This window comes from Penicillium concentricum (genome assembly GCF_028827145.1).
Source record: "Penicillium concentricum strain IBT 3081 chromosome Unknown utg000001l_segment0_segment0, whole genome shotgun sequence".
NCBI classification, from domain to species: domain Eukaryota; kingdom Fungi; phylum Ascomycota; class Eurotiomycetes; order Eurotiales; family Aspergillaceae; genus Penicillium; species Penicillium concentricum.
In genome coordinates this window covers 1,043,245-1,070,026 of record NW_026622754.1, presented here as the reverse complement: position 1 = coordinate 1,070,026, position 26,782 = coordinate 1,043,245, and the positions used below count along the sequence as shown (strand labels likewise).

The following is a 26,782-nucleotide window of genomic DNA, read 5'->3' as shown; positions in this document are numbered from 1 at the left end:
CCTCGACTTGATCAACCATCAATTCAGCAAAATGCATTCCAGCGCTATCATCCTCGGCCTCATTGGCATTGCCAGTGCCCAGACCCTGAACATCCCCTCCCGCGTGGGTAGCATTGTCTCTTTGCCTGCTCCCAGTGTGATCAAGGGCAGTGTTGATCTCGGAAATCGGGAGTACGATCGTGGCCGTCCCTGCAACAGTGATGATGATACCGGTATGTCCACATAGAAAAAGATTCCAAATGAATGGAGCTAATTGAATAGGTGATGCCAACGCCGTGTTCATCTTGCAAGATGGAGCGTCGCTGAGCAACGTGATCATTGGAAAGAACCAACTCGAGGGCATCCACTGCAAAGGATCCTGCACGCTGACCAACGTCTGGTTCCGTGATGTCTGCGAGGTGAGTCCCACAGATCTCTGTCTGGTCTGTTAATGCTAACGTACCCCCTATAGGACGCCATTTCCATCCTCGGAACCGGAAATGCCCTCATCAAAGGTGGAGGTGCTCAAGAGGCCAAAGACAAGGTGGTGCAGCACAACGGCAAAGGAACCGTCACCATTGATGGATTCACTGTGGTGAATGCAGGCAAGCTGTATAGATCGTGCGGCAACTGCAGCAGCAACAAGAGCAAAAGCCCACGGAAGGTGGTGATTAAGAACGTCAAGGCCAATAATGTGGCTACCTTGGTCGGAATCAACTCCAACTACGGCGATACCTCGTCTGTCAGCGGCACGTGTGGATCCGGCGTCAGCCATGTGTGCCAGGAGTTCGAGGGAGTGGATAAGTCAGAGAAAAGAGAGAGCCCGAAGCTGAAGACCACTGCTTCGTGCAAGGGCCAATCGTCTATTTCTTCTTGCTAAGTTCGAATTGGTCTCGATGGAAGAGGGAAAGGATAAGGAGGAAGAAGGAATATGAGAGGAGGTTGTGGGCAAACAGATAGGGAGGTCATTCCGCTTAGACTAGCTATCAATCTCATAGAAAACAGCGTTGAAAACCCCGAAAGCTTCCTAATAACTAGTGAATAGCAACACGGCACGGTAACCTTCTAATCCAACTGTTCGATCTATCAGATTTTCCATTTAACTATTTTGCTGTAATAACGCATAGAATATTATACTTCCGCACTGGCCGGATCTGACATACCGGCGTTTTCTTAAGGCTCTCTAGCATATTTTTGATACCATAAGATCTCATTGCCCTGCTGAAACAGATCGCACAATGTCGAATATTCAATCTAATACGGTAGGCAGAGAGTCTGCGAAGTCAAGTAAACTGAGGCGGCCCTAGGCGGCTCGGATGTTAATCCGATTGAGGCTCAAGAGTCAAGGGTATCCACTTCCGACCGTTGACCCACTCATCCACTCATCTCTCTTTCATTTCTTTTTATTTCCCACCAATATGCTGCCTGCTAAAGCAAGAGATGCGCAAGATACTATAAGAGTTGCATCTCTGTTACAGTTGACTGGACTTTATTCTTAGATGCCATCAAGAGAGCTCAGAGGGAGTTGACGCAGCTCTCCCCTTGCCTGGTGGAGCAAAGAGATAAGGAGTATTTTGTTCTCTGTTCTTTAAAAATCACCCATCGATATCTTATGCTAGTTCTACTGTGTAGCGTATACGATATCTCGGTCATATAAGGTGTTATGGCAGTAGAAGGCGGGCTATATTGGGAGAAGTGGATCGAATTAGAGAACACTTTTCAGATGTCTATGTATCATATTACCATCAGCCGGTTTGTCACGTATTCCTGTTGCTGTTTGCTGTTTCCGCCTCTAAATACACCGTACTTATATTTTTGTACAGCATAGCTTAGGTTATTCGAAAAAGGCCTCAAGTAACGGCGAGTACTAACCAGCCTCGGTGTAGGAAACCTCCAAAGGTCCAGTGGTAACAGAAGATAAGGCTAGGGAGTTTCAGGCATATGAAATATTGGATATTCTTTGCATTTGTATTTCTGATTAGTGCAAGAAGCAAAATAATCTAACATATGATACAATAGCAAGGATGTATCACCAGAGACATTGTTACAGTCTAGTACTAGACATTATCCAGCTTATAGCTTGGATGAAAGCAAGGAGATACAGTACAGTCATTGAACACCTCAAGAGAGAATGCTCTCACCAGAATCGCGCTTCGTTTCAACAGCAATAAACGCAGCCCCTTTTTTATCCAAACCCTTCTCAGCACGCAGGTAAGCCTCTTCGGAACGATCGGTCAAGATGTCCAGATCTTCATTCGACAAGATCGAGGCAGGGTCAACACCGACTTCGAACCGCTCGAACTCATTCTGACCAAGAACCTTGCGCAATTCGTCTATATCCTGGGAATTCGCACTGGGGTCTAGCAAAGAGCGGAATTTGCCCTTCTGAATCACCAGACGCTCGAGACGGCGCTTGGAATCCGCTTTCTCAAGGAGTGTCTGCTCAACGGTACCCTTGGTCGCCAATCTGTAGATAATCACTGGCCTGGTCTGGCCAATGCGGTGAGCTCGATCCTGGGCCTGGAGATCCTGCTGGGGGTTCCAATCCGAGTCGAAAATAATGACGGTGTCGGCGGCTGTGAGATTGATTCCTTGACCACCAGCTCGGGTGCTCAGGAGGAAGAGCTTGTGACTTTTCTTGGTATTAAAATCTTTGATCTGAGCCTGGCGATCTGATTGTGCAATGGCGCCGTCGATTCGGCAACACTCCCAGGAGCGGAGTGTGGTTGCCCACTCTTCAATGATATCAAGCTGTGTCTTGAACTGAGAGAAAATGAGAATCTTATGGTCTTTCTTAAGCAAACACGAGACCAAGCGGTCCAACAAAAGCATCTTTCCGGAGGCGGAGACGAGTGTTTCGTCTACAGAGGAGGACTCGTCCATCCACGGCCAGTAAAAGTTGTGTGGGGAGTTGCAGGCAAGACGAGCCTGCAAGACGGGGTTTTGCATCTTCTTTTGCCCAATCTCTTTCTCTGCAAGACGATATTAGCAACACGGCTAGGGGATGTGATTTGAAAGTGACTTACTAGCAAGCTTCAGATTCTCAGCCTGTTGCATCTCTTCAAGCTCAGTATCGCTGGGCTCGCTCTTCTTTTCCTCTTCTTCAATTCCCAGCTCGAGTTTGCGCAAATGCTCATCAAATTCGCCTTCGCTTAGATCATTGTAACTCTGACGCGTGCTGCGTCGGCGACGGCGGTCAGAGTTATTTCCATTACTAGCCGGCGTGGATGTCCCGCTAGATCTAGCACTCTTGACTGGCGTTGCATCATCGTTGCCATTCCGTTTGCGCTTCGTACTTTGCGAGCGTTTAGAGCTGCCATTCTTAGTTTCCAGACGCTCCAGGGCCTTTCCCTCGAGGTACTGGCGGCCTGTACCATTGATGATCTCTCGATAGAGATCTTTCTGTTCAGGGGTCAGAGGTGCGTACAAAATGTACTCCCGCTTCTTGGGAAGCGTGGTTTCCACGTCTGTTTTTAGACGACGCAAAAGGAAGGGTTTGAGGATGGCGTGCATGCTGGTAACTAGGTTACGCCGGCGTTTTTCAATAACATCTGCCTGGCCCTGGTTGTCCAGCACAGAGGAGAAATCAAACCAGCCCTCAAAGGAGTTGAGATCGTTGAAAACCTCAGGGAGCAAGAAATGTAGAAGTGACCACAACTCTGAGATATTGTTTTGAAGGGGTGTTCCGGTAATGAGAAGACGATTGGCTGAGTTATAGGTCAAAAGCTCTTTGATGAGCTTGCAATTCATGTTTTTGAGACGATGACCCTCATCCTATACATTGATTAGCGTCTTATAAATGAGAAAAGATTGAGGCAAACATACGACAACGATGTAACGCCATTGATATTGCGCCAAGAACTTCCGATCATTCATGCAAATCTCGTAAGACGTGCAGACCACCGGGAAGTCCATGTCTCCCTGGTTTTTCATCTTCATGAACTTGTTGCGCATGGCAGCGCGCTCATCTTTGGAGCCGTGGTATAATATGGTTTTAATGCCCGGTGTCCATCGGGCGAACTCATCTACCCAATTGCTCACCGTACTCAGCGGTGCTGAGATCAAAAATGGCCCTGAAACGTTCTTCTCTTTCAAGAAAGCAATCATTGAGATTGCTTGAACGGTCTTTCCAAGACCCATCTCATCGGCAAGAATGCCACAAAGCCCATTCATCCATAAAGTCTTCAGCCACTCGAGGCCTTCCAGCTGGTATGTTCTCATTTTGCCACCAGTCACAAGTGTTGGCTGCTGTGTCGCGACCAAGTCCTGCTCACCAAGAGCTTTGGGATTCGCTTCGTAGTCATCTGCAGCCTTCTCAAGGGCTTGCTGCACAGAGGGGTTTTCTTCAGTCACTTCCACATCGGCCTTTTTAAAGTAACTGGAAATAGGGTTGCCATTGGCGGCCGCTGCTCGCTTAGGACGGCCTCTGGTGGATGCCGAAGGCTTTTCGGCATCCTGTCCACCGGTTGGTTTGTATCCCTTCTCCGTCGCATCTTGGTTTGTTCGAGTTCGAGTGGTCCGGTGAGCAGGTTCAGGGGGAGATTTGGATTTCTTCTCACTCGCGACAGTTTGCTCGTGGTGCTTGATTGCCGCCAAGCGCGCGTCTTCTTGTTGCTTTTTCATTTTATCTGACATGATGGCGACAAAGACCTGCAGGTACGAGATGATATCAGACTACTGTAGTCAGATAAGACGAGGATGGGATGGAGACGTACTGAGCTCGTTTTCAACAAGTGCATCAAGGCCTTGGCCTTGGTATCCATCTCCTCAATGTCATCTGAATCAGTCAAATCTGCTTTAGAGTTGTCATCTTTATTATCAGAAGGCTTCGAGTCTTCGGCCTCAGTCGCCTCGGTCAGTGGCGACGAAGGAATGACCGACTCAGGCGCCGTAGTTCCCGCACGGGAATCCGTGGGAGTGGCTGTCTCCTCAGCAGACATCCTGTTTAATAGAATAGAGTAACAAAGTAAAGCGAATGATCAAAAGCGAGCACTTGATGATTGGAGATGATACGTCATTCGAAGGGGTGAAGAAGTTTTCGCAACGTCAAGTTTTGCTAGGGGGCGAGGGGTAAACGAATGTAATAGCACAGACTGAGTATACACGAGTTTCCGAAAAATCGACACTCGTACTTCAGACAGACCCTGCGCACGATTGGATGTTGGTTTGTGATATATCCAAGATCAAAGTATGATCGCGTCCTCGACGCGGCATTTTCGCGTTCAGCGCACGGACCAGGTTTAGATTAGACCCCCTGGGAACTACTTAGACTTGACTTCAGCATCATTCAAGACTATCATATATGAATATTATCATACAAATAAAGCGTACACAAAGTTTGAGATGAAGAAGATGGTATCATATCCTTGAGCTCTTGATTGTTTCTTGAATATCGCTTTGGATCCCTCTACTGCGAAGAGGAACAACCCTCCGTCGGCACCAGCATCACATCATCCATGGACACATCAGTAATCGAGCTGATGTCACTCGGACTTTGTTGCTCATCAGGCTGCTCTTGCTCGTATTGCTCGGGCTCGCTTCCTTTGGGTATCAAAGGAGGCTCATAGCAGATAAATTCATCCATGAGGCGGTCAATGCTCATCTTGGTCATTCCACGGTACGCCCGGGCGAAGAAGTCCGAAGGCATGTTTTCTTCGACTGGCTGGGTCACTGGAAGTGGCTGAGGGATTCCATGTCTGGGACTGATTCCAACGCCCACGCCATTCACCCGGAGGTCTGGCTGGAGGTTGTACCGACGGCGCATCGCCTCTGCTTGAACCTGTATTCTTTCAAGCTGGGCCTGCTGGATTTTTTGCCGATACTTGGATTGAATCTCGGATGGGCTAGAACGTACCGAAGGCCAGTTCTCAGTGAGGACTCTGCTGAAAGGCCTAGCTGGTTGCTGGAAAATGGGCTGGGCGTGACTCACATTCCGTGGCCCCCTAGACGGTGTTTCTTGTGGAAACTCCGGCGGAGGTGACTCTGGCATGGTGGTCACTCGTCTTGGAGAGGTTAATTGTCGGGGTCTAACACCGATTTGCTCGTATTGCTCGATTTGCGCGGCGTTGTGTGAACCGAAGTTCACCTTGACCATTCCACCGAGTCGGGGTTTTGTGGTGTCCCACGACAAGTCCGGATTCTGTTCATAATACCTTCCCCAATTCATTATGGGTTCCGGGTCAGTGCTTCGTCGTACTAAATCCGTTGGGTTTATTGTGCCGCTCATACCAATGCTATGAATGAATTCAGTCTTGGTGCTACTGATTGGGTCCAGAGAGGGATCGATTGTGGTCTCGATATCATCAGGAGGCGGACTGAATCTCAGGTTCTCTTTCCATTCGAACTTGTCGGGTTCATGGCAGCTTTCCTCGGATTCTCGCAGGACCACCAGGCTGTCACCCCAATCGCCAGCATATCTTCGAGGTAGCCCGTGCTGATGCAAGTACTGTCTGGCTTTTAAGACATCATGTGCTTGACACATCAAGAGGTCCGTGTACTTGGTCACAAATAGATTCCGATTGGTGTCTCGGGCGATCCTTTTCAGCACCAGTTGAGGTGGCGGCTGGAAAAGCTTCAAGTCACTGTTATCAATTCTCATGAGCGCCTTGCGCTGCTTGAGCCGCATCTGCTCCAGTCTTTTGTTCTCCCGCTCGATCTGTTTATTGCGAATGCTTATGACGTGCTTGAGCTCCGTTCGCTCGTCTGGCCCAAGGCCAAGAAGGTCGCAAACACGTCTCCAGCTGTGATATCTCATTGTGTTTTCGATGATTTCAACTTGCATAGCTTTGTGCAGATCTTTCCATTTTGGGTTAGGGATCTAAAGCAACGACTCACATCAGACTCGTTCAATTGCCCTGACACAGAAAAAGTTCACGATATACTTACCGTATCAAGGAGTGCCTGGGTCGCATCTGGGAGTGTATCGTCATCACTATCCGGAGAGGTGACCATGTCCTTTGGATTTGGCGCGGCATGCATACGAGTCATGCGCGCCATGTTCATGTTCTTCGCATACACCGGATTGTCCATGTTGTTACTGGAGACGTGATTCTCGAGCTGGTTCATTGGTACTCGTTCAATCCCAGACGCGGATGATGGAACGATTGGCGTTGACCCAACATTGCGGGGATTAGGTGCAGAATCCCTTACTTGTATGTTCTGTTGGCTATCGGCAACGGCGTAATTCTCCTTGGAGGTTGTGGAGTTACGGCCTGGCTGTTCTCTGCTCAAACTGGGGAACGCAGCTGGTGGTAGCTTGGGGTTGAATGGCACAGTGTTCGTCCTGCGCCTCTTTTGTGGGCGTGGCCTGCCTGATTCACCAAGCTCCATGGAGTCGTCAAAGCACTCATCGTATCCGTGGCGCAGCGAGATCCGTGATGGTGTTTCGAATTCGTCCTCGCCATATCGTACCGGCGCGCGGATGCTGTCGCGCAGTTTCATGCCGCTCATTTTGGCGGCGCGTTGAGGTGAGGCGTGAGGTATGGGATGAGGGGTGATGCGCTTGATGGTTGGTGTGGTGTATCGATCGTAGGTACGTGTTAAAGGTTAATGGGAAGCATGCGCTCATCGTAGGGGTGGGATGGGTGATCAGGGTGGGGTGGTCGAGAGATAGAAGGTTGGTCGCGCGAGATGAAAAAGAGAGGAGAAGGGAAGATCGGGGTCGCTTTGAAGTCACGCAAAGCCAGCGCGAGTCTCGAACTCTGAGATTTGAAAGGAAAACACAAGGTAGGGGCAAATTGAGTCGAGAGTCGACAAGGTGGGTTCAAACGTTGGGTCAGATGCTTGAGGGCATCAACCAAATTGTGCACGTCTTGAGACTTGCCAAATTCTGATATTGACCCCATCATTGGTTTTCCTATGCAAAATGCAGACACGATCTACCTTGAAAATTTCCCATGTTCATGATCTTACGGATATGAAGGTATAAGAGCCTAATGGCCAGTGGATGGCTTGGATATCGGGAAGATAGCATCAATGAGCAACTGCAGCTGGGTATTTGCATACAAGAACCATAAAGCAATAAAGCAGACAAATAAAGCAGATATAAAAGAAGATCAGACAGCCGCCCCTATTCTACACAATGTAGAGATTCCCTCCATTCCCGTTCCTTTTCAACATATCCATCTCTCTCTCCATCCCCATAGCCGATCACAATTCGATCGAAGATACTCGCAACACATGAATCCAGTTCCCTCTAGACCATACGGTCTTGGAAGGGAGCATTCGGCTTTCGCTCATAGAAGGGGTCCCCATCCGCATCCATATCCATTTCACCCTCCCCCACGGCAAGGTCGTCATCTCTATGATCTTGAAAACTTCGCTTCTTCGTAAGCATTGGCGGTGCGGATGGAGGCGCAAGAGTTGCAGCCCCACGAACAGTAGTCTGTTTAGCACGCTGAACATCCCGCTTAGCAGAAAGAATGGACTCGAAAGCGGCGAGGATGCATTTCATATTGTCCTCGATTGAGACACAGAAACGACGCTGCTGAATCATGTGGATGGCTTCAGCGGAGTGAACATTAAGCATGACCATGACATAGGCAATGACGGCACCAGCGGAGCGTTCATTCCCGGATTCGCAAAAGACAAGAACTTTCCTTTTCTGTTGTTGACCGTTTGAAACCATCCCACTCGTTCCAATATCCACACCAGCCAGGTGATCATTGATGCGGCGGATAGCGCGTGGAAATGCAGAAATGAGCTCTTGGTTATCAAGGACATCAATCGTGTCCGCCATAATACCGACCTCGGCGGCCGCCTTTTCGCCAGAGACGAGGCGTGCCAGGGCAGAGTGGCGACTTCGAATCGCGAGAAGTAGTGTGAACCCTTGGCTCCGGATGTAATCGGTATCACGGAGACATGATGAAGGGCCAAGAGATAAGAATGGAAAGACGGATTGGGCTTGGCGGCGCATATCGTAGTTCCACTGGGAAGGGTTGAAGCGGCGGGTAAACCCACCCAGATCGACATGGTTGAAAAATCCTGGGCAAACAAAGTCTCCCTCTGCAAATTCGTGGGAGTCGCGGTCGAAAATTTTCGTGTCCACGATTACAGTGTCATCATTGCCCGTGCCTGACAACCCAAAATAGGCTGGCCCGAGAGACCCACCTACGCGCATGGCGTTTGGATATCGTGGCGTAGCTGTGTACTCTTGGGTGCGGACATAATGAGACTGCTCGTCGTGAGACATTGGCACTTCTCTGCGTGAATTGCCGTTGGACATTGTGTTTTGCAGGCCCGTGGACCGGCTGATGGGCTCCGATGTAATAAGTATCAAATGCTGCTAGGTTGACTTATTGGCAAAATGGTCAAATATGTCATAAATCCAAGCAGAAAGATTGCATGTATTCAATTCTCGAGGTCACTAAGAGCGAGACACACTTCCTTCCATGTAGTGGAGGTGCAGGGAACGAATGTGTCAAGTTGAATAACCCTAGCAGAATCGCTTGAATTATTTTTGCGCAGATAGTATGAGCAAAGTGATTGTATCCAAATATTAGACTTCAATAGATTCAATGACATGAATGGCTTCAAGATTGCAACATCCAACATCTTCTATGAGGGGAGAGGCTGGCTGCGCGCGGCTCCGCGTCTTGATTAGGTAAGACGCGAATTCCTCCAGGGCTAGGCAACATTGGTTTCCGGACCTGGGCTCTTCCATATATTCTCTTGACTTTGGCTTCAAACTTGAGAATCTTGATCATTCGCGTGTTCTGATTCCTAGAACATGAAGATAGCAAAGCATCTTGTTTTGAAGTGCAAATCATTTTTGTATCCGGTCAATACCGGCATGACGCGAGCTCGCCAATGACCTCTTAGCTAACTCGCATCACGCGAAACGGTGCAAAGTTGATAGCCAGATAAAGATGTTTCAGTTTTAGATTCAAGTTTGTGCGCTCCTATAAGGACTATTTTCACCTTACAAGCGGCAATATCCATGTCAGGTCTCTTGGGACTATCACAATATGCCGTTACCCGGAAATGAGTTCACCCGTCATTAGATTGGTTGTGCACTACGAAGACATATAGGACTCAGGGTTCAAAACTACATGAATTCTTGAGCATTTTCAAGTCTAGGCATGTTTGCACTGTTTACAAATCCTCATATCCACGGATGTCTTATGAAGACCATCCCCATCCGCATCTGCATTGACTACATCGTGCTTGTCTTTTGTCCGCTGAAGATAGGCTGACCAGCACACAATCTTCAGACACGGCATTGTTCACATAACAAAATAATGCATATTTGCTAGCTTGAAATAAAATGTTTCATCAGCCCTAGCTAGATCCACAAGAGCGGTTACCTAACTGGTATAGCGGAAATCCGGATGTACATCTCCCAATGCTTCAAGCTGCTGAGGCAGTTCCATGCCATCAAGCGGCTCAAGGACTCTGCGCCTATATTCCGGGTCATCTTTTTGGGCATTTAGATGCCTATACAGGAGAATCGTCAAACTAGCCAAGACAAAGGCAATGACAGACAACGAAAGAATAAACTTCGAAGCAAACGGATAGTACGGCGCTTGGGTTGTAGGGAATATCCAGGTACTGACGATTCCCCCAGTATTAGTGCTGATGAAAGCCATGGCGATGGCTGTGGCACGTCTAGTATGCGCGGCCGTGTTATTCGGAACCCAGCTGATGAGGCTGGGGGCAGTAGCATAAACCCCAGTGATCATCAAGAACAGAGAGGTGTAGCGCACAGCCATGCTCCGGCCCTTGTAGAAGATGCACACACCGATAATGGCAATGGCCCATGTTACCATCGCGGCAATTCCTCGTTGGCGATATCGATCGGACACATACGCCATTACCAAGGTAACAATGAAGGCAGAAACAAACGGTGGCACTGTGAGGAGTTGAGTTTTTGTTGTGCTGTATCCAAATCCATTGACGATCGATGGAGTGAAGTATGCCAGACCGAAGAGACAGACTCCGGAGCAGAAGAGCATCAACACGTGAAGCCAAACATGTAGAGAGCCTAATGTCGACAGGACCGCCTTGGAGCTAAAGCGTTCGGTGCTCTGCAGGTGGACGTCCAATCTGAGTCGCTCTTCGCATCGACGAATTTGTTCTGGTGTAAAACCAGCAACTTCACCTGGGTTGTTGGGAAGAACAAAAAACGCAACCACACCAACGATGACGCTGAGCATGCCTTCAAGACAAAAGATCCAACGCCATCCACTCAAGCCCCCTACCCCGTCCATTTGAACTATTGCGGCGGCCAGAAGCCCAGAAAAGGCCCCACTGAGTGCGGCAGATGCATAAAAGACCGCAATACGAAGCTGCAGTTCATGACGCCGGTAAAAGAGGGAGAGATAGAGGACGATGCCTGGGAATACGCCTCCTTCTGCTAGCCCCAGGAAAAATCGAGAAGCGAGGAGCCCTCCATAGCCATTGATCAGACATTGCAAGGTAGTGACAATTCCCCACACCACACAAAGAGACGGTAAAAGAATTCGAGGCCCGATCTTGCGGAGTGTGAGATTCGAGGGAAGTTCAGCAAGAATGTATGGCACGTATGTGATGGTGATGGCTGCAAAGGCTATGCCTCAGTTTCTACAACACAAGTATGTAGGATCATGTCAATTGTCTTACCTGTCTGGTACTGGTTGTCTGTCAAGCGAAGATCCGTTTGCAAACCAGCCTAGATATTTGTTAGCACCAAAGCCCGGTAGTTAGGAAGGCCATCCTTGGGTGTTTGAGACTTACTACTCGAGCATTTCCGATGTTGCCTCGGTCAAGGAAAGACATGAGGTATATGAGAGCTACCATAGGCACGATCACGAGGTCCATCTTCAGCAGTATCTTTCGATCTCCCTCGTGGTTTTCTTCAGGCATTGCAAGTTCGACCTGGACATCTTTGTCCTGATTGACTTTATCTCCCGCACTCTCGGCGGATTCCTGCATGGTTAGTTGGGCCGACATCTTAGCCAGGCTGAGGCTCGATTCTATTGCCGGCATTGGAGAAGGGAAGATAAAAGTCAGACAATGGATATTTCAGTAGCGGAACCACTTTGATTTGATCCAGGTATTTCTTCCTCTCGCCGATCCGAGGATGATTTGAAGAATCTAAGGTCTCGGCGAATCCTTCAATGCCTTCCAAGTATTTATATCCCTGAAAGTAGCCCCAATTTATAGAGTTCCGTAATTTGACTCGATAGAATGCCTACCATTTACAGGCAAGAAAGTGGATGAGATCAATAGAATCTAGGCTGTTCAGGATCAGGAGCTAATCCTCTTTTGTCCTATCTGATGGGGCTTTAATTGCCCAGGTTCTCTCCCATTGGACAGACGGACCGCCAATAAACGCCCGGTCGGAATTGGATGTGGGGGAGGAGACGCGGGGAAGAGCGGCTGGTTCCGCGTTCCAATTTAACCGGCATCTCTTACACTTCAACTGTACGAAAAGCATACAATATACTAGCGCATTGGGCAATCTAAGAGTTTTGGCAAGGTTTGGGCCCTTGTTCTCTGTTCACCCCTTATCGGCCTTTTTTTTGTCAATTGTCCGAACCAGGTCAAATGACACCCCCGTTGGGAAGCGAAGTCTGCACCTCAACCTACAAAAGTGGTTCCGCAGCCTCAACTCGGCTAGATATCTTGGACAGCTCAGCACGCTTGAATTGCAAAATATAGTTCGCGATGAAAATTCTGATAACTGGCGGCGGAGGGTTCATTGGCCAAGCTTTGGCTCGAGAATTACTCCAAAACTCCGCGAATCGATTAGTCCTAACTGACAAGATTGATTTCGCCCTACCATCAGACTTACCAAATCCAAAGCACACAATCACCATACAAGCAGATCTACTGGAAGAAACAGATCGGGTGGTGACATCCGACCTCGATGTGGTTTTCATCCTCCATGGAATTATGTCGTCTGGTGCGGAGGCGAATTTCGACCTGGGTTTCCAAGTCAATTTTGATGCAACACGAAAGCTTTTAAACTCGATAAGGAGCACTGCTCCTGGGATCCGTGTTATCTACGCGTCGAGTATAGCAGTTTATGGACGACCATTTCCCGAAACAATCACAGAGGACATCTTTCTTGCACCGGAAGGATCCTATGGAATACAGAAAGTCATGTGCGAAGCTTTAATCAACGAATACACGAGACGGGGCTTCATCAATGGCTTTAGTGTCCGTTTGCCGGGGATAGTCGTCCGACCTGGGCTGCCTGCACAAGCAGCGAGCAGCTTTCTTAGTGGAATTATCAGAGAGCCCCTGGCTGGCAAACGGTGTCTGGTACCGACTACGGAGCGCTCGAAGGAATTCTGGGTTTGCTCTCCGAAGGTGTTAGTCTCGAATCTTATGGACATCATGTCCCTTCCACGTCATGCGTTGCCTCTTCATAGGCGAGCATTGAATCTTCCTGGGTCATTGGTCACTATTCAACAAATGAGAGACGCTCTTGAGATGGTGGGAGGACGGGACAAGTTGAACCTCATCGACGAGGTTGAAGACGCTGAGTTTGCACAGTTAGTGTCGTCATGGCCGGCCAATTTCGACGTGTCCCTGGCCCTGAGTCTTGGTCTTCGCCAGGCGGAGAGCTTTGACAAGGCGGCTGAGGAATACGTACAATTTCTGGAACAATCCAAAGTCAAAACATGTTGAGCTGCGCGTCTGTATGAGCCTCCGAAGCCGCCTTCTTTCGATCTTCCAAGTGATGGCCGATAGGTTTAAATGGGGCAGTGTGATATGCTGTAAATTCCAGTTATTCAGATTGCGATAAAATAGCATATTCCACATGGATAATCTTTCATAAGTAGATAAGATTTTCGGATGCCCTAGGGGGTCCTCTCATCTCTCAACGATTGGTGTACTTGGGCATAAATGAATTAATCAAAGGTTATACATAGAAAAGTCTTAAGCACAAAGTATCCTGTTGTTTCCGCCTTTTTCTGCTGTCTACCTGGGTAGAAAATATCTTGTAAGATATAGAACTGAAGTATATAGATACAGTAGTAGCAGTCTGTACCCCCCTTAAAGCGGGATTCCTTTCTGGGAAGAGATCCACTGATAGGGGCCCGTGCTTAATTAATGTCAGGGTAATCACGTGGCCTGGTTTGTGTATACCAGGACTGTAGATAGCTCCTGCTACATTCAATCGCCTCTGTTATTCGCTACAATATATAAATTAACAGGGAATCGCTGTGCATATTTTCTAATATATCCGCGCAGTCTTTGAATTCGAAACTAATAGAACACTTTCGTGACCTTCGACGACCCATTTTGTGGGATATATATATTGCCAACGTGTCCCTACAATTTCTTATTTCATATCTTTCAAAGGCCAATATTCATATTTATTCCATTTTCTTATATCAGGATCATTGTAGTATTCTTTGGTAGGTACTCCCGAGGACGATGCAGGCAGCACTGGACTTATACTTGTTGTCGAGGCTGTACTCATGCAGATAATTATCCTCAAACCAACTCAGCACTTGAAAAACGCTTGCGCTCAATTAACTAATTTGAAATCAACTTCTAGTACGATAGTGCCTTGTGTTATCGCACCAATAGAATATGAATCAAGATTGTCAGGGGTAAAAACAAGCTCGGCCATGGCATTCCTTGTATTTACAAACCCCGAACTCCGAGCTCCGAGTACCCCGCGGAGTTATATAACAACATGATGTCAGGACTAGAGTCTACACTCACCTTCTCGCGTGTTGGTGCACTCAATAACCAAACAAGATTGACAAGTCAATCATGGAGGAAAAGCTACTGCCGGGGATTGTTACCAGAAAGCGGGAGAGGCGGTATCCATACCTTAAGAATTGGGCCCTCCCATCAATATGGACACTCCTCGCATTACTCATTCTCTGCAATCAATACAACCTATACCCCAGATCATATCCCTGCCGCAGTCCAAAGCCCCTCACATACATCGGCGAGCACATAACCTGGGAACCATGCGGCGACCTACACGGCAAATCCCTCGAATGCAGCAGCATCGAAGTGCCAATAGACCAATTCGCAACAGAAAAACAAAACCCAACAAACTCCAAGAACTTCACAATCCCACTCATCCGCCTACGTAGCGAAAACGCAACACAAAACCTCCTCCTAAACCCCGGCGGCCCAGGAGGCAGCGGTTTCGAATTCCTATACCGCCGAGGCAACCAGCTCCAGACCATCCTAGGCTCAGGTTTCCACTTACTGACATTCGATCCGCGCGGCGTGAACAGCTCAACACCCGCAGCATCTTGTTACCCAGACGCCAAGACCCGACAAGAACAGTCTCATATTCGAGCGCGCGATGCCGCAGCCGATAGTCCCGAGATCTACGCGTGGGCGCAGAATTTTGCGAAAGCATGTCCGGAAACAATGGGCGATTATGCGCCGTACATCAATACCCCGCAGACCGCAGCGGATATGAATAGTATTCTCGATGCGGTTGGTCAGCAAGATATGATATATTGGGGCTTTAGTTACGGTACTCTTCTCGGACAGACGTACGCTGGACTATTTCCCGAACGATCGAAGCGCGTCGTTATCGATGGAGTCGTTGATCAGTTCGTGTGGTACGAGGGTGTGAGTGATTCTGATGAATTCATCGATACGGATAAAGTGCTCGATGGGTTCTTCGATGAATGCATAAAAGCAGAGGCTGGTAGCTGTGCGCTCGCTTCGCTCGCAACGTCGAAAGAAGAACTGAGCGAAATAGTCTTATCGTTCATGGACAAGATCCGTCATCAGCCGATCGATGTATACATTAACAACACCGTCTACGGAATCCTAACCTACGAAAAAGTGTGGTACAACGGCGTCTTCACGGCATTATACAAACCTCCTCTATGGTCATCCCTCGCACAAAATCTCTACAGTCTGATCCAAGGAAACGCAACAACCGCTTTCCTAGCCTACAATATCGGAGATGAACTGAACGACGAGTCCAACGAATTCGTCACGCTGAACGACGGCCTCACAGGCCCATCCCACTGGCCACAGAGCAAAGACGCGCTGTTAGCGCAGATCACACCCTGGCTGAACCAGAGTCTCTTCAGCACCTCGTTTCTCACATCATTCTACCAGAAACAGCAGTGGACAGTGCCGAGGACGCATCCGTATGTACCGCGACATGGGGTCGAGACCGCTCATCCGTTGTTGATCATGTCGACTACCTACGACCCTGTGTGTCCGCTTGTCTCGGCGCGTGTGGCCAATGAGGCTTTTGCTGGATCTCGGGTTGTGGAAGTTGAGGGGTATGGTCATTGTTCTGTGGCTGTGGGTTCGGTTTGTGCTGCGAAGCATGTGCGGGCGTTTTTGTATGAGGGGAAGCTTCCTGATGGGTATACGCGATGCAAGGTTGATTCTGCTTATTTTGTTAGTCCTGATGAGAATGGGCACATGGCTGCCCAGACGTACTTTGAGGACCCGGAGGACCAGAACGTTCATCTTGCGCAGTTGGAACTTATGGCGGGATGGGAGTTTGCGAGGCCGATGATGTGGTGATTCTTCGTTTGTGGCTTTAGATTCTGGGATGATGCGGCAAGTATACATAAACGGAGACCTTGGTCTGCCGTTATTCACTATTTCTTATAGGAGAAATTGGGCCTGCAACTAAATTTACAAAATCAACAAATCTTACAAGGACTATATGCAATTGGAGATTGGTTTCATTATCCGCTATTTGTGTGATCGGACAGAGAGACAAATTCTTGACGAATGCCGCACCACCTGAGCAGTGCAGAAAAGCCACACAATAGATACAGACAGTCATGTCCCAGATATGAAAAAAGGGGGACCCAATGGATATTCCAATGGGGACGAAAGATATTCCGGGCCAAGAGCCTTCAAAAACAGAACAAAAATGGTAAGAAAAGAGCCCGTAGAAGAGGAGCAACGACCGTAGAGAAAGTCAATAAATCCGTGCGTCACTCACACCGGAACATAAGGATTGACAAGAAAAAGGGGGGGATCATACCCAAGACAGAAACGCCCTGAGAAGAAAGAAATTCGTAATGAGCGTCTTGGATGGACGCAGAAATAAGAACCGCCGATGAAAAAAAGAATCCACAGGAAAGCTGAACGGAACACAATATGTACAAATCGGGTGAAGACGCCCACGCTGTCGAAAGTGGGAAAAAAGCAGGGGGAGTAATGTGATGTCTCAAAATAATTGCCAGGATGTCGCTATGCCGAGGTTGCGCCGTAAATCGAAGTAAAAATATCAAAGCCAAAGCCTACGACTGCGGCCGTTCATTTGCTGGTGCCGTCTCATTGGATAGCTTTTCCTTGTCCTTGGGTTTCCAGAAGTGCATCATTCGGCTGAGACGGCGGCCCTTCTTCTTCGTTTTGTCGGAGGCGGTGCTAGGGGGTTTCTCCTCCTGGTTGAGCTTGCTCCGCTCAGAATGAGGACCAACGACCAACTTGGAAAGGCTGGCTAGACTGGAACGTTTTGAGCCGTTAGCCTGGCTGGTGCGTCTGGTACCAGCAGCCGAGAAGGACGCTGCGCGGTCGGCAGAAAGACGTCCACGGGGAAAGAAAGAAGCCGCCGAAAAACGATTCAAGGTGTTGGTCATGGTCGATGCGCTGCTGGTCAAAGATGGAACATCTTCAACTGATGCGTAAGGGTAGTCTGCCGAAGAAATATGATGATAGGAATGACTGGAAAAGTTCCGATCCGTCATCGAGGATTCCGCAATGGACCGCGGAGCATCCGGAGATGGGAACGACGAGTCAGACGGCGATACCCCTGGTTGTAACGTGAATGGAGGAATATTAGGCAGCAGCTCGATGGGCGAGGTCGCTGGTCGTTTGTCGATAGCTAAGAAACGAGGGGAAACGTCGGGACTGGGAGGTCCAATCACTTTGTGCGCAGGTTCTTCGGTCTTCAAAATTTCCACGGGTGTTCGAGGTTTGCCGGCGAAAGGATTACTGGCAGTATGGACCTGCTCAAGGGCACTCTTTTCTTCCAGCTGTTCCTGGTTCGCCTGTTTATCGCTTTGTCGAATACCCAACCCAGCATTCTGAGAGGAAATACTACCGGTCGTGGGACGAGTCAGAGTATCACTACTGCCAGAGGTATCGTTGCTGCGAATAGATTTCAGATCGTCCTCCGATGACGAGAAAACCGCGTTGTCGATCGATGGCGCGTTCACCGGAGGGCGCTCGCCCTTGGGTGACTCAGAAGCAGCCAGGAAAGCATCCTCTTCCTCTTCGTCAAACACATCGGGCGTTTCGACTGCCGAGGTAGGACCCAAACGGAATGCGCCGAGAGCAGAGCGGTCGAATGGTTGCATGGCTGGAGCGCTTTCCGTGCGCCGATGGTACCGCATCTCTGGGCCAACAAATTCACCCCGTCTTCCGCCACTGTACATCCGCTGAGTTGCAACCGAGAAGTTATTGTTGGGCGCACCTTGCGCCACCGGTCGCATGTCGGGAGTGTTGAAAGGACCAAGCGCAGCATCGAGGTCGATGATAGGGCTACTTAGTACATTGTCGTGCGGGTCAACACTCTGTTCATAGAAACTCCTCGGTTTCCACGAGGTCTCTAGAGTTTGTGCAGGCAATGGACAACCCTCGGTTTGACGATTGTTTTGAATAGGCTCAAGGGCAGAAGGAGGCATCGTCGGATTTGTCGGGGTTCGGATGACAACGACATCGTCGTTATCAAAATCAACATCTAAAACCGATCCGGTCCCTGAGTTGGTCCGAGTAAGAGCAGGGGGGCGAGGTGCAGGAGCGCGAGGTACAGGAGGCTCCTCCTGCGTGTCAGACTTCGCATGGCGCTTTCCCTTACCCTTGCTCTTGCTTCGAGTTAGAATGTGACCGGCCCAAGAGCGAACACGCTTCTGCTTCTTCTTTTTAGACTTGATGGGCGATTTGTTGTCAGACGAGTTCTCTGTCGCTTCATCGCCAGATGTATCTGACCCGTCGTCCGAAAACGAAGGTCGGTAGCTGTCTGTCGAGTGGACATCATCGGGCAAGAGAGTAGAATCGAGATGGGGTGTCGATTTGCTCTTTCGAGACCGTGAGTGCCCTGCGGCTGAGTGTGAACGTTTGATCGAGGATGCCGAGTCGTCATCCATCTGCATGAAATCCATCACCAAAGAGGCATCGGCAGTTTTCGGTCGAGGTTTCGGGTTGTAGTGAGGCCTTGGGGTTACTAGATCCGATAAATTGGGCTTCTCCACCTGTTGCTGGGCCTTGATTGTGGTCGCACTGTCCGAGGTACCATGCGAGACAGCAGAGACTGGTCGTTCGACATTCGAGGTTTGGTTGTTCAAGGCCATTTCCGCTTGAATGGCAGCCGGAATGGGAGGCACAGGAGGGACGGGAGGGAACTGAGGAGATGCAGGAGGTGTGGGGCGTCCAAGACTAACAGCCGATTGCGAGAGTGGTCGCGAAGAAACATCAGATGTAGATTTGTGGGAAGGGTCAGCGGGTGTAGTAGGCGCACTTCCCACCCCAGAATTAGGACCGAGTGCCTTGGTGATGACATTTAAGTCGACACCAGAGATCGCAGCCGAACGTCGATGAGCATGATTCCGTCGTCCAGGAACCCTCCCAACACCAGGGCCCGGGGGCGGAAGAGGTTGGTCTGCCATCGAAACCGCCCGTCTGTGACCGGTTCCCAACATATCCGGTGCTAACAAGTGGTCGGTTCCAACAAACTCGCTTGGTCGCCGACGGTGTCCGCCCGCGCGAGAAGTTGATAAGGACGGTGCTGAGAGGTGTGGTGACTGCTGTTCTGATCCGGGATTGAAAGAGAAGGCGGGCAATGCGGCCCGTTCCCGGCGCTCAGGGGTCTCCGATTGGGTTGAGGCATCGGGGTCCCGTGCTGGAAAGACAAATGGCGGATTAGGCAATGGTGCGTGCATGTGTTGACGACGATCGCGGCTGGCGGAGAGGTTCGAGGTATCGAAATGTGGCGGGAAGCCCTGGGACTGCGGAAGTGAAAGCGAAGCCATGGTTTGAAAACAGAAACAAAAGGATGTAAAGGAATTTAGCGGAGTGACAAAAGCCCGAAAAGGTCCAGGGCAAGAGACCTCCAGACCGACTTCCCTTCAGCGAGAAAGCCTAGGAATCTGGAGGTCAAGATTAAGCACGGGTGAGGGTCATTGAAACTTCCGCGCCAGGCAGAAAGGAAAGATCAAAAGAATCCAAAAGTATGGAAAAATGAATGGACGGCCACGACGAAGGCCAGAGAGGGGGGGAAGGTTGAAAAGTTGGTCGTAGAGAAGTTGAAGAAGAGAGAAGCCAAAAGAGAACAACAAATCCAGGAGGGGAAGAAGGGAGCTGAAATTACCATACACGGTATCACCCGTTGCCATCCGGAACCAATACAATATGTACGGATAGTACTAATAAAACATCTAAAAAGTACGTTGAAAGTTCAAAAGTAGGACTTTCTCTCTTAGGAAAAGGGTCTCTCCCCTCAAGGAATTGATATAATACAGTATTCCAAATACCAGATATCTCGGGGCAGATGCCAGATTAGGTGACATCTGTCAAAAAACCAAACAGGAAAAATGGGCTTTTTTAAGGAATGTGAACATTTTCACTCTAGATCATGACATTATTAAATACTAATACTCATTTCCAAGTAGGGGACGTCATGACTATAAAACTTAGCGTTCCTCCGTAAAAAGTGGTTCAGTACTTTGCATCCACTCGTATATTGTACGATGTTCTGTAAAACCTCTTTTAATCCTGGGGTCCTTAAACCACCAATCACCAGCGAGTCACATCCGGAGAAAAAAGCGGGTATTGTGACTGCCAATCATTCGGTCTAAATGACCATCCAAATCTCGCTTGATTTGGTGGGTCCGGATAGTGCGCCACGCTGGGGGCTGCAAGTCAAGGGGATTATATTGTCGGGGAAGAGGTGCTTACTGCCGAGCCAAGACTAGGCCCTGAATCTATCAACTTGAATATTCTCATAGCTTGGTCAAAGTTCACATTTTCCAATGTAAAAGGTGGATTCCGGGAGATTTTCAGACTTGAAACCGAACTTGCAACTCTTCCCATTGCTTGTCTTGGCTGCGGAGTCGGATCGGATATAAATAGTGGCGCGAGACATATCTTAGCGCCATTTGACAGGGGGTGGAAAGATGAAAGACAAACGGACTTGCTGTGAAACATTATTTCCCCCTAGCGTTCGGTGGACCGGTTTCTTTGTTTAGCCCAATAACAATGGAGGCTTTGACGAAGTTTGGGGGGTATTGGGTCGTGGGGGGGGGGGGTATGATGCTGATGAAATCAATTGGTAACGGGAGATCCTGGATTTGAATCTGGATATGGCCTGCATATGCATCTGTACGGCGTCTTTAAAAGTTAACCCGAGTAGTTCATTTCTCACCGTTCTTCTTTATACTTTATACTAATTTACATTAAAACTATGCTAAACTCCCCGATATACCTGAAATGATTGAAATGATTGAAGATTAATAGTGGATCTGATGTGCGAACCATGCCAAGGCAAAAAGGAAATTAACAAAACGAAACGTATTATTAAGTCCGGATATGCGGGATGCCGACGGGAAACACATCTGCCTACAAGCTCGGATATGCCCGTGATATCATCATCAGATTTTCGTCGAGATGGGCCAGTTAGAATAAACCGACGGAACCATGGAATACATAATCTGGGGCAATATGAATTAATTAAGCCGAAGTTTCTAGACTGTGGTCTACTCTTACTGTATCATCTTGAAGCACGAGAGAAAAAAGAAATAATTCTATACGTCAAAAACACTGGACACTAATCCAAATGTTGGTATGAAAAAAAACCCCGAAATAAAAATAATTAATCTATGCATTACTGTCAGACATCACTGTCAGACTCGACCTCATCTTGCTCTAGATGCTTCTTCCGCTCCTCATTCATCTCTCTATATGTGCTGAAGCTCAGCATGAAAAACGCCACCATAATCAAAATGCCTCCAATGATAGAAGCCATAGAAAGAGGTTCGCCGGTTCGGAACCAGTCCACAAGAGCGACGAGGAAGATGGTAAGGAGACCGGCTACTGATGATAGAACAGGCGACGTGAGGGAGATGAGCACAAGGAAAGAGCCCGAGAATGCTACCTTAGTGTTAGCCTCTGTGTCTGTATTGAAACGCTGATCTGGTACTTACTGGCATTGGCACCCACGGAGATGAGAAGCATCCATGCTGTCTCACCAGTCGGCCATTCAAATGTCTCCAACCCAGTCCAATGCAAAAATGGCAGTGGTATCCATAGTACCAACAGGGTGAAAACCCCTATTAGACTGCCAAATGTATTGGCAAATATCGTACCCCGGCCAGGGCTGGTACCTTCTGGGGGACAGGCGAAGCGTTTATAGAGGACCTCGTAAAGGCCATATAGGATACTTCCAATGCCAATAATAATGTTTCCAACCAATCTGTTCTGCGCCACGGTGTCCTCCGCAGTCTGTTCACCGTTTGAGGCCTTCTTATCGGGTCGATCCCCATAGGCAACGACCATAACGCCGATTGTAGCCACAGCCACAGAAAAGACCTTGTCGAACCGCAGTTTCTCGTTCAAGAGTGGAATCGAAAACGCATACGCGAAGAAGGCGGAGCAGTTGTAGATTGCCGTGAGGTCACTGGCAGTGGTCATGTTGACTGCCACGTACCATGATCCTCCGGCAACGGTGAGTGCAGTAGTCACAAAGGCGGTGGTCTTCAGCATATAGCGGACTGGGGATCGACTGGATGCGCGAGAGCTTAGGTGCACTTCCCGGGATTCTACCATCTGCGCAGTGGCGCGAATGAGAGAGACGTGGCGCCGCCAGAAAGCATCCCACGAGAGCTTCCGTTTCTGTACCCGAAGGATGCCTAGCTGGACCAGCCAGAGCAAGGACCATGACCCGTGGGTCATATAGCTGCATAGGGAAAATAAAATGGTAAGCGTTTACATTCCGGGAAATGGGTTTCGCATGGGCTTGTTGCTGGCATCTTCGCGTTCGGACTTACAGCATGCAATACGGTTTCTTCCAGCCCAGCTCATTTTGAATGTGGGAAGCTGTCTCCGTTTGGACGACGAAGCTAATCAAACTGAGCAAGAGGAATCCAGATGCAACCATGTACTTCTTGCGGGTTGCTTGGGCAGCGTCGTGTTCCGGACTTCTACTCCGGATGGTCGGCCGTCTGGTTTCATGCAGCATGGGCCGGCCTTCTGCGTCGCCATTGCCGAAGCTGGAGCGGGACCGGCGATGACGATCATCTTTTAGGAGAGGCTGTTGCGAGCGGCCATCTGTTGGCCGGTGTAATGGGGGGCGATTGATAATCATCTCGTCGTCAGAGTCGAAGTCGTAGACTGCGTCCGGGGTAGAGGTCACCCGCGGCTCTGAAAGCTCAAAGCTATCTGAAGCCACAACGTCGATGGGGAGGGAAGGGGCTAGTTGGCTTGACTACCTCGACATGAATACCACCGTCAGGGGTGTTCTTGTCCGATTTACTGCGCTTGCGAACGATAAGGGATAAGGAGCCGAGATTTCCACGAGTGAATCGTCAAAACGCCACTCATCCAGGTGATGCAGAAAACGTGACTAGAGTTTATTCTTCAAAAGGTTACCCATGAAGCATATTCCACGTGTTCAATATTCCCTGCACTGGGTTCACAGGATACATGTGACTCGGCACTGATCAAGGATAGCTGTAGCTCGAATGGTAGGGTTCAACCAAAAGAGTAACGATTATATCAGATGTGAATCAAAACGAAGAATTTATCAAAGAAACACTCGGATTGAAGATCAGAAAATCTAATGAGGCGTAGCGAAATGACCGCCTTCAGGTGTCGTCACATCCACCTGTTACCTAAAAGCGGGACCCCTGTGACTAAAACACGTGACTTCCAAGGCGCTACTCCAGATCCGGGTTAGCGTATATGTGTCATTCGGGGTATTTCTAATCTTGGAAGGTTCGTACTCGAAGGATTGGGGAAATGACAGAGGGAAATTAGTGAACACGTGGTCTGTGGATGTATACCTGTACTGTATGGTATTAATATCTATGGGATCACAAGAGCAGCTGACCATTATCAAAGTGGATGTTTGGCCTTACCCCAGAAATGTTGGACCGTACTGGATAGCTTCGAAATTCTTTGAATATCGTCATTGGCTTTGACTAGCTATCATTCATCTATGATGGTCCTATTGAAAATCTTTAATATGCCCCTACACCTTACACCTTAGGTCCAAACACCGCCTTCTGAGTATCATAACTATACTCCAAATCCAAATGCCAGTAATTGGGGGAATTGGCCTTGGCAACTAGCCAAGCCTGGTCCAGAGCCTGCACGACCTCTTCCGGGAGTGGTCCCTTTTGGAGATCGGCAAGGTTAGTCTCAAGCTGCGCGAAGCTGCTAATTCCCACCAAGACTCCATCGCGACCACTATTGTCCATTCTCAGGGCAGAGTGATGGTGAACCCAGCGCAGAGCCGTCTCCAGCATTGTGAGACCATGTTTCTCTACGACAGGCTCAATGATACTCAGAGCTTCGAAGGTGGCATCTCTGAAGTAACGTTTGCGATAGTTGAGTCCGGTAGAGCTCGAGTCGCTGTATCTACCTTCGGCAGGGATATCCTTTGATTTGTATTTTCCAGAGAAAAGACCTCCGGCCAGCGGGTTGTAGATGACAATATCGAGACCGTACCGGTGACAGGCGGGAACAAGTTCAGTCTCAATGTTGCGTGCTAGCAATGGTGTCAGCTGAGTTTCCATGATCCGAGATATCGAAAATAAGAGAAAGGGCATCACCTACTAATCGCGTTATACATGGCCTGGTAAATGGTGGGACGGACCCATCCCCTCTCAGCGCAAAGGATGCAAATCTCGGCCACTTCAAAGGCTGTAAAGTTGCTCAGACCGAGCTGTACGAACTTGCCCTCCTTGTGCAGCTGGTTAACAGCCTCAAGAGTTTCAGCAAATGGAGTGGCGCGATCTGCAGCATGCAGGTAGAAGGTATCGACTGTGTCGGTCCCCAACTCCTTCAGAGAAAGCTCCAATTTCTCACGGACGACCTCCGGCTTGTGGAAGCCGGGCTCAGACGGGTACCATTTGGTGGCCAGAGTCAGTCCACGCGACTTCCAGTTCGCCTTGGCTGTGAATGCTTCCTGTTCTCCACCGATGTAGACACGGGCGGTATCGACTTCGTTGAATCCTTGCTGCTGGAAGTAATCAAGGCATTTGTTGAACTCATCCAGCGAGGTAATCCGAGCACCTTTGGCCTCGGTTGGGCCAAAAGTCATCAATCCAAGAATCACTCTCGGCTGGGGGTTTTGTGCGATCAGAGGCATGATAGGAATTGGAATTTGTTTGTGAGGTGAGGTGAGATGACGTGTGAGGATGGCGGGGCTGCTGGGTGGAGTGGTTCTTTTATATGCCCTGGAGCTGGTACGATGAATTTGTAATCCAGAATTGATACTACCTAGGTAAGGCTCTGAGGTTGACAACGAATAGATTCCAAGAACCTCGTAAGTCCATATCAAGATTCGAGGAGCTTAACCTCTCTCGGTAAGTGTTATCCGAAGCCACCAAACATATTGCATACATCACTCGACCTTTTGAGAAGTAGTCCGCTAAGCTCCTAGGAGATGGTGGGGTTGCGGAGGGTCCCGATAACGGATAACGGAGGTCATCGCAGCCTCCGCGGGGACTCATTTCTTCCCGAGTAAAGAACTGTCCTTCCTGTCTATTCAAGACACCTTATTCTTCCAAAAATGAGTTCTCTTGAGCCGCGATATGACGCAAACAAAATCCTTCAGCTGGATCCGAGGAAAGGCGAACGGGATTATAGCATATTGATCATCAATCCCAATACGTCAACGCACATGACCGAAGCTCTGAAGCCCATACTGGCTAGCATGAACTACCAAGACGTGCACTTCGAGTACATCACTGCTCCAGACTCAATTGTGGAGGTCGATGGAGTCGAGATTGAGCCAATTGCCAGCATCAACAACGCCGAAGAATCGTGCAAGTCGGCATTGAACTGCTGGCCCGTACGGGAGTTTATCGGCAACTACGATGCATTTCTTGTGGCGTGCTACTCCGCGCATCCATTCGTCGGCAGGCTCAGGGAAGACATCGCGGCAAGTGAAGAAGCGAGCTCGACGAGAAACAAATATGTCACTGGAATCTTTGAAGCGTCCATCACCGCTGCGCTCTCCTTGGTCAGTGGTTTCACATTGAACGATCACGATCCAATCAACCCAGCAGCGAGGCTACAGAAGTACCAACAGAAGGGCAGCTTTGGCATTGTGACCACCGGCTCCGCGTGGAAAGAGGAGCTCACCAATGGGGTTCAGGGAGCCCTGGGCTACGACTATGAGGACGGGAGCTCCATGCACTTTGCGGGCGTCGAGACCACCGGCCTGACAGCAGTTGAACTGCACACCACGGAACCAGAGGAAGTGCGACGGAGGATCATCGACGCTACCCGCAACCTGCTTCGGAACTCGGAATCGCGTGTCAAGGTTGTCTGTCTGGGCTGTGCAGGTATGGCTGGCATGGAGGAAGCGGTACGGGAGGGGTGTATTCAGGAATATGGAACCGAAGGCCAACGTGTACGAATTGTCGACGGGGTAGTTGCTGGTGCTGGAAACCTCATCACAGCCTTAAAGGCGGGATTCTGAGTGGTAAAGTGGTCTAGGGCGACAGATGGCCAATAAGATCACTTGGGAAAGACGATATATCAAAATTTCAGCATAGCTCGGCGGATCGAAAAGCATTTAAATTTATATTAATCAACTCTCATTCATGCACAAATCTATTGTACAGGGCATTAAAATGTTGTTGATCTCCAACGCAAAAGGTAGCAAGAGCTTCTGCCTGAGGCAACATCG

At 49.1% G+C, this 26,782-nt stretch overlaps 10 protein-coding genes across 10 annotated transcripts; 4 read left to right on the top strand and 6 right to left on the bottom strand.

The window, feature by feature from the left end:
• Nucleotides 1-31: 31 nt before the first annotated feature.
• Nucleotides 32-859, top strand: N7517_000404 (pectate lyase; the record flags this gene model as incomplete). Its single annotated transcript, XM_056718134.1, has 3 exons — nt 32-212; nt 262-398; nt 452-859. 3 exons carry the CDS (start codon nt 32-34, stop codon nt 857-859), a joined length of 726 nt encoding a protein of 241 aa, XP_056582269.1.
• Nucleotides 860-2,100: 1,241 nt separating this feature from the next.
• N7517_000403 (putative SNF2 family helicase/ATPase PasG) lies at nt 2,101-4,919 on the bottom strand (the record flags this gene model as incomplete). Its single annotated transcript, XM_056718133.1, has 4 exons — nt 2,101-2,951; nt 3,006-3,753; nt 3,805-4,629; nt 4,695-4,919. 4 exons carry the CDS (start codon nt 4,917-4,919, stop codon nt 2,101-2,103), a joined length of 2,649 nt encoding a protein of 882 aa, XP_056582268.1.
• Nucleotides 4,920-5,386: 467 nt separating this feature from the next.
• Nucleotides 5,387-7,428, bottom strand: N7517_000402 (uncharacterized protein; the record flags this gene model as incomplete). The annotated part of the gene is made up of 2 exons (XM_056718132.1): nt 5,387-6,796; nt 6,865-7,428. 2 exons carry the CDS (start codon nt 7,426-7,428, stop codon nt 5,387-5,389), a joined length of 1,974 nt encoding a protein of 657 aa, XP_056582267.1.
• A 745-nt stretch (nt 7,429-8,173) lies between these two features.
• Nucleotides 8,174-9,202, bottom strand: N7517_000401 (dual specificity protein phosphatase family protein; the record flags this gene model as incomplete). Its single annotated transcript, XM_056718131.1, has 1 exon — nt 8,174-9,202. One exon carries the CDS (start codon nt 9,200-9,202, stop codon nt 8,174-8,176), a length of 1,029 nt encoding a protein of 342 aa, XP_056582266.1.
• A 1,081-nt stretch (nt 9,203-10,283) lies between these two features.
• N7517_000400 (putative MFS transporter) lies at nt 10,284-11,889 on the bottom strand (the record flags this gene model as incomplete). The annotated part of the gene is made up of 3 exons (XM_056718130.1): nt 10,284-11,515; nt 11,578-11,626; nt 11,692-11,889. 3 exons carry the CDS (start codon nt 11,887-11,889, stop codon nt 10,284-10,286), a joined length of 1,479 nt encoding a protein of 492 aa, XP_056582265.1.
• A 735-nt stretch (nt 11,890-12,624) lies between these two features.
• N7517_000399 (uncharacterized protein) lies at nt 12,625-13,593 on the top strand (the record flags this gene model as incomplete). The annotated part of the gene is made up of 1 exon (XM_056718129.1): nt 12,625-13,593. The coding sequence occupies one exon, from the start codon at nt 12,625-12,627 to the stop codon at nt 13,591-13,593; it is 969 nt and encodes a 322-aa protein (XP_056582264.1).
• A 1,098-nt stretch (nt 13,594-14,691) lies between these two features.
• Nucleotides 14,692-16,437, top strand: N7517_000398 (alpha/beta hydrolase; the record flags this gene model as incomplete). Its single annotated transcript, XM_056718128.1, has 1 exon — nt 14,692-16,437. One exon carries the CDS (start codon nt 14,692-14,694, stop codon nt 16,435-16,437), a length of 1,746 nt encoding a protein of 581 aa, XP_056582263.1.
• A 731-nt stretch (nt 16,438-17,168) lies between these two features.
• On the bottom strand, nt 17,169-19,898 carry N7517_000397 (putative cell wall proline rich protein; the record flags this gene model as incomplete). The annotated part of the gene is made up of 1 exon (XM_056718127.1): nt 17,169-19,898. The coding sequence occupies one exon, from the start codon at nt 19,896-19,898 to the stop codon at nt 17,169-17,171; it is 2,730 nt and encodes a 909-aa protein (XP_056582262.1).
• A 1,856-nt stretch (nt 19,899-21,754) lies between these two features.
• N7517_000396 (Drug/metabolite transporter) lies at nt 21,755-25,234 on the bottom strand (the record flags this gene model as incomplete). Its single annotated transcript, XM_056718126.1, has 5 exons — nt 21,755-22,014; nt 22,068-22,819; nt 22,911-23,297; nt 24,124-24,631; nt 24,700-25,234. The coding sequence occupies 5 exons, from the start codon at nt 25,232-25,234 to the stop codon at nt 21,755-21,757; spliced, it is 2,442 nt and encodes an 813-aa protein (XP_056582261.1).
• A 423-nt stretch (nt 25,235-25,657) lies between these two features.
• On the top strand, nt 25,658-26,572 carry N7517_000395 (aspartate/glutamate racemase family protein; the record flags this gene model as incomplete). The annotated part of the gene is made up of 1 exon (XM_056718125.1): nt 25,658-26,572. One exon carries the CDS (start codon nt 25,658-25,660, stop codon nt 26,570-26,572), a length of 915 nt encoding a protein of 304 aa, XP_056582260.1.
• Between the last annotated feature and the right edge of the window lie 210 nt (nt 26,573-26,782).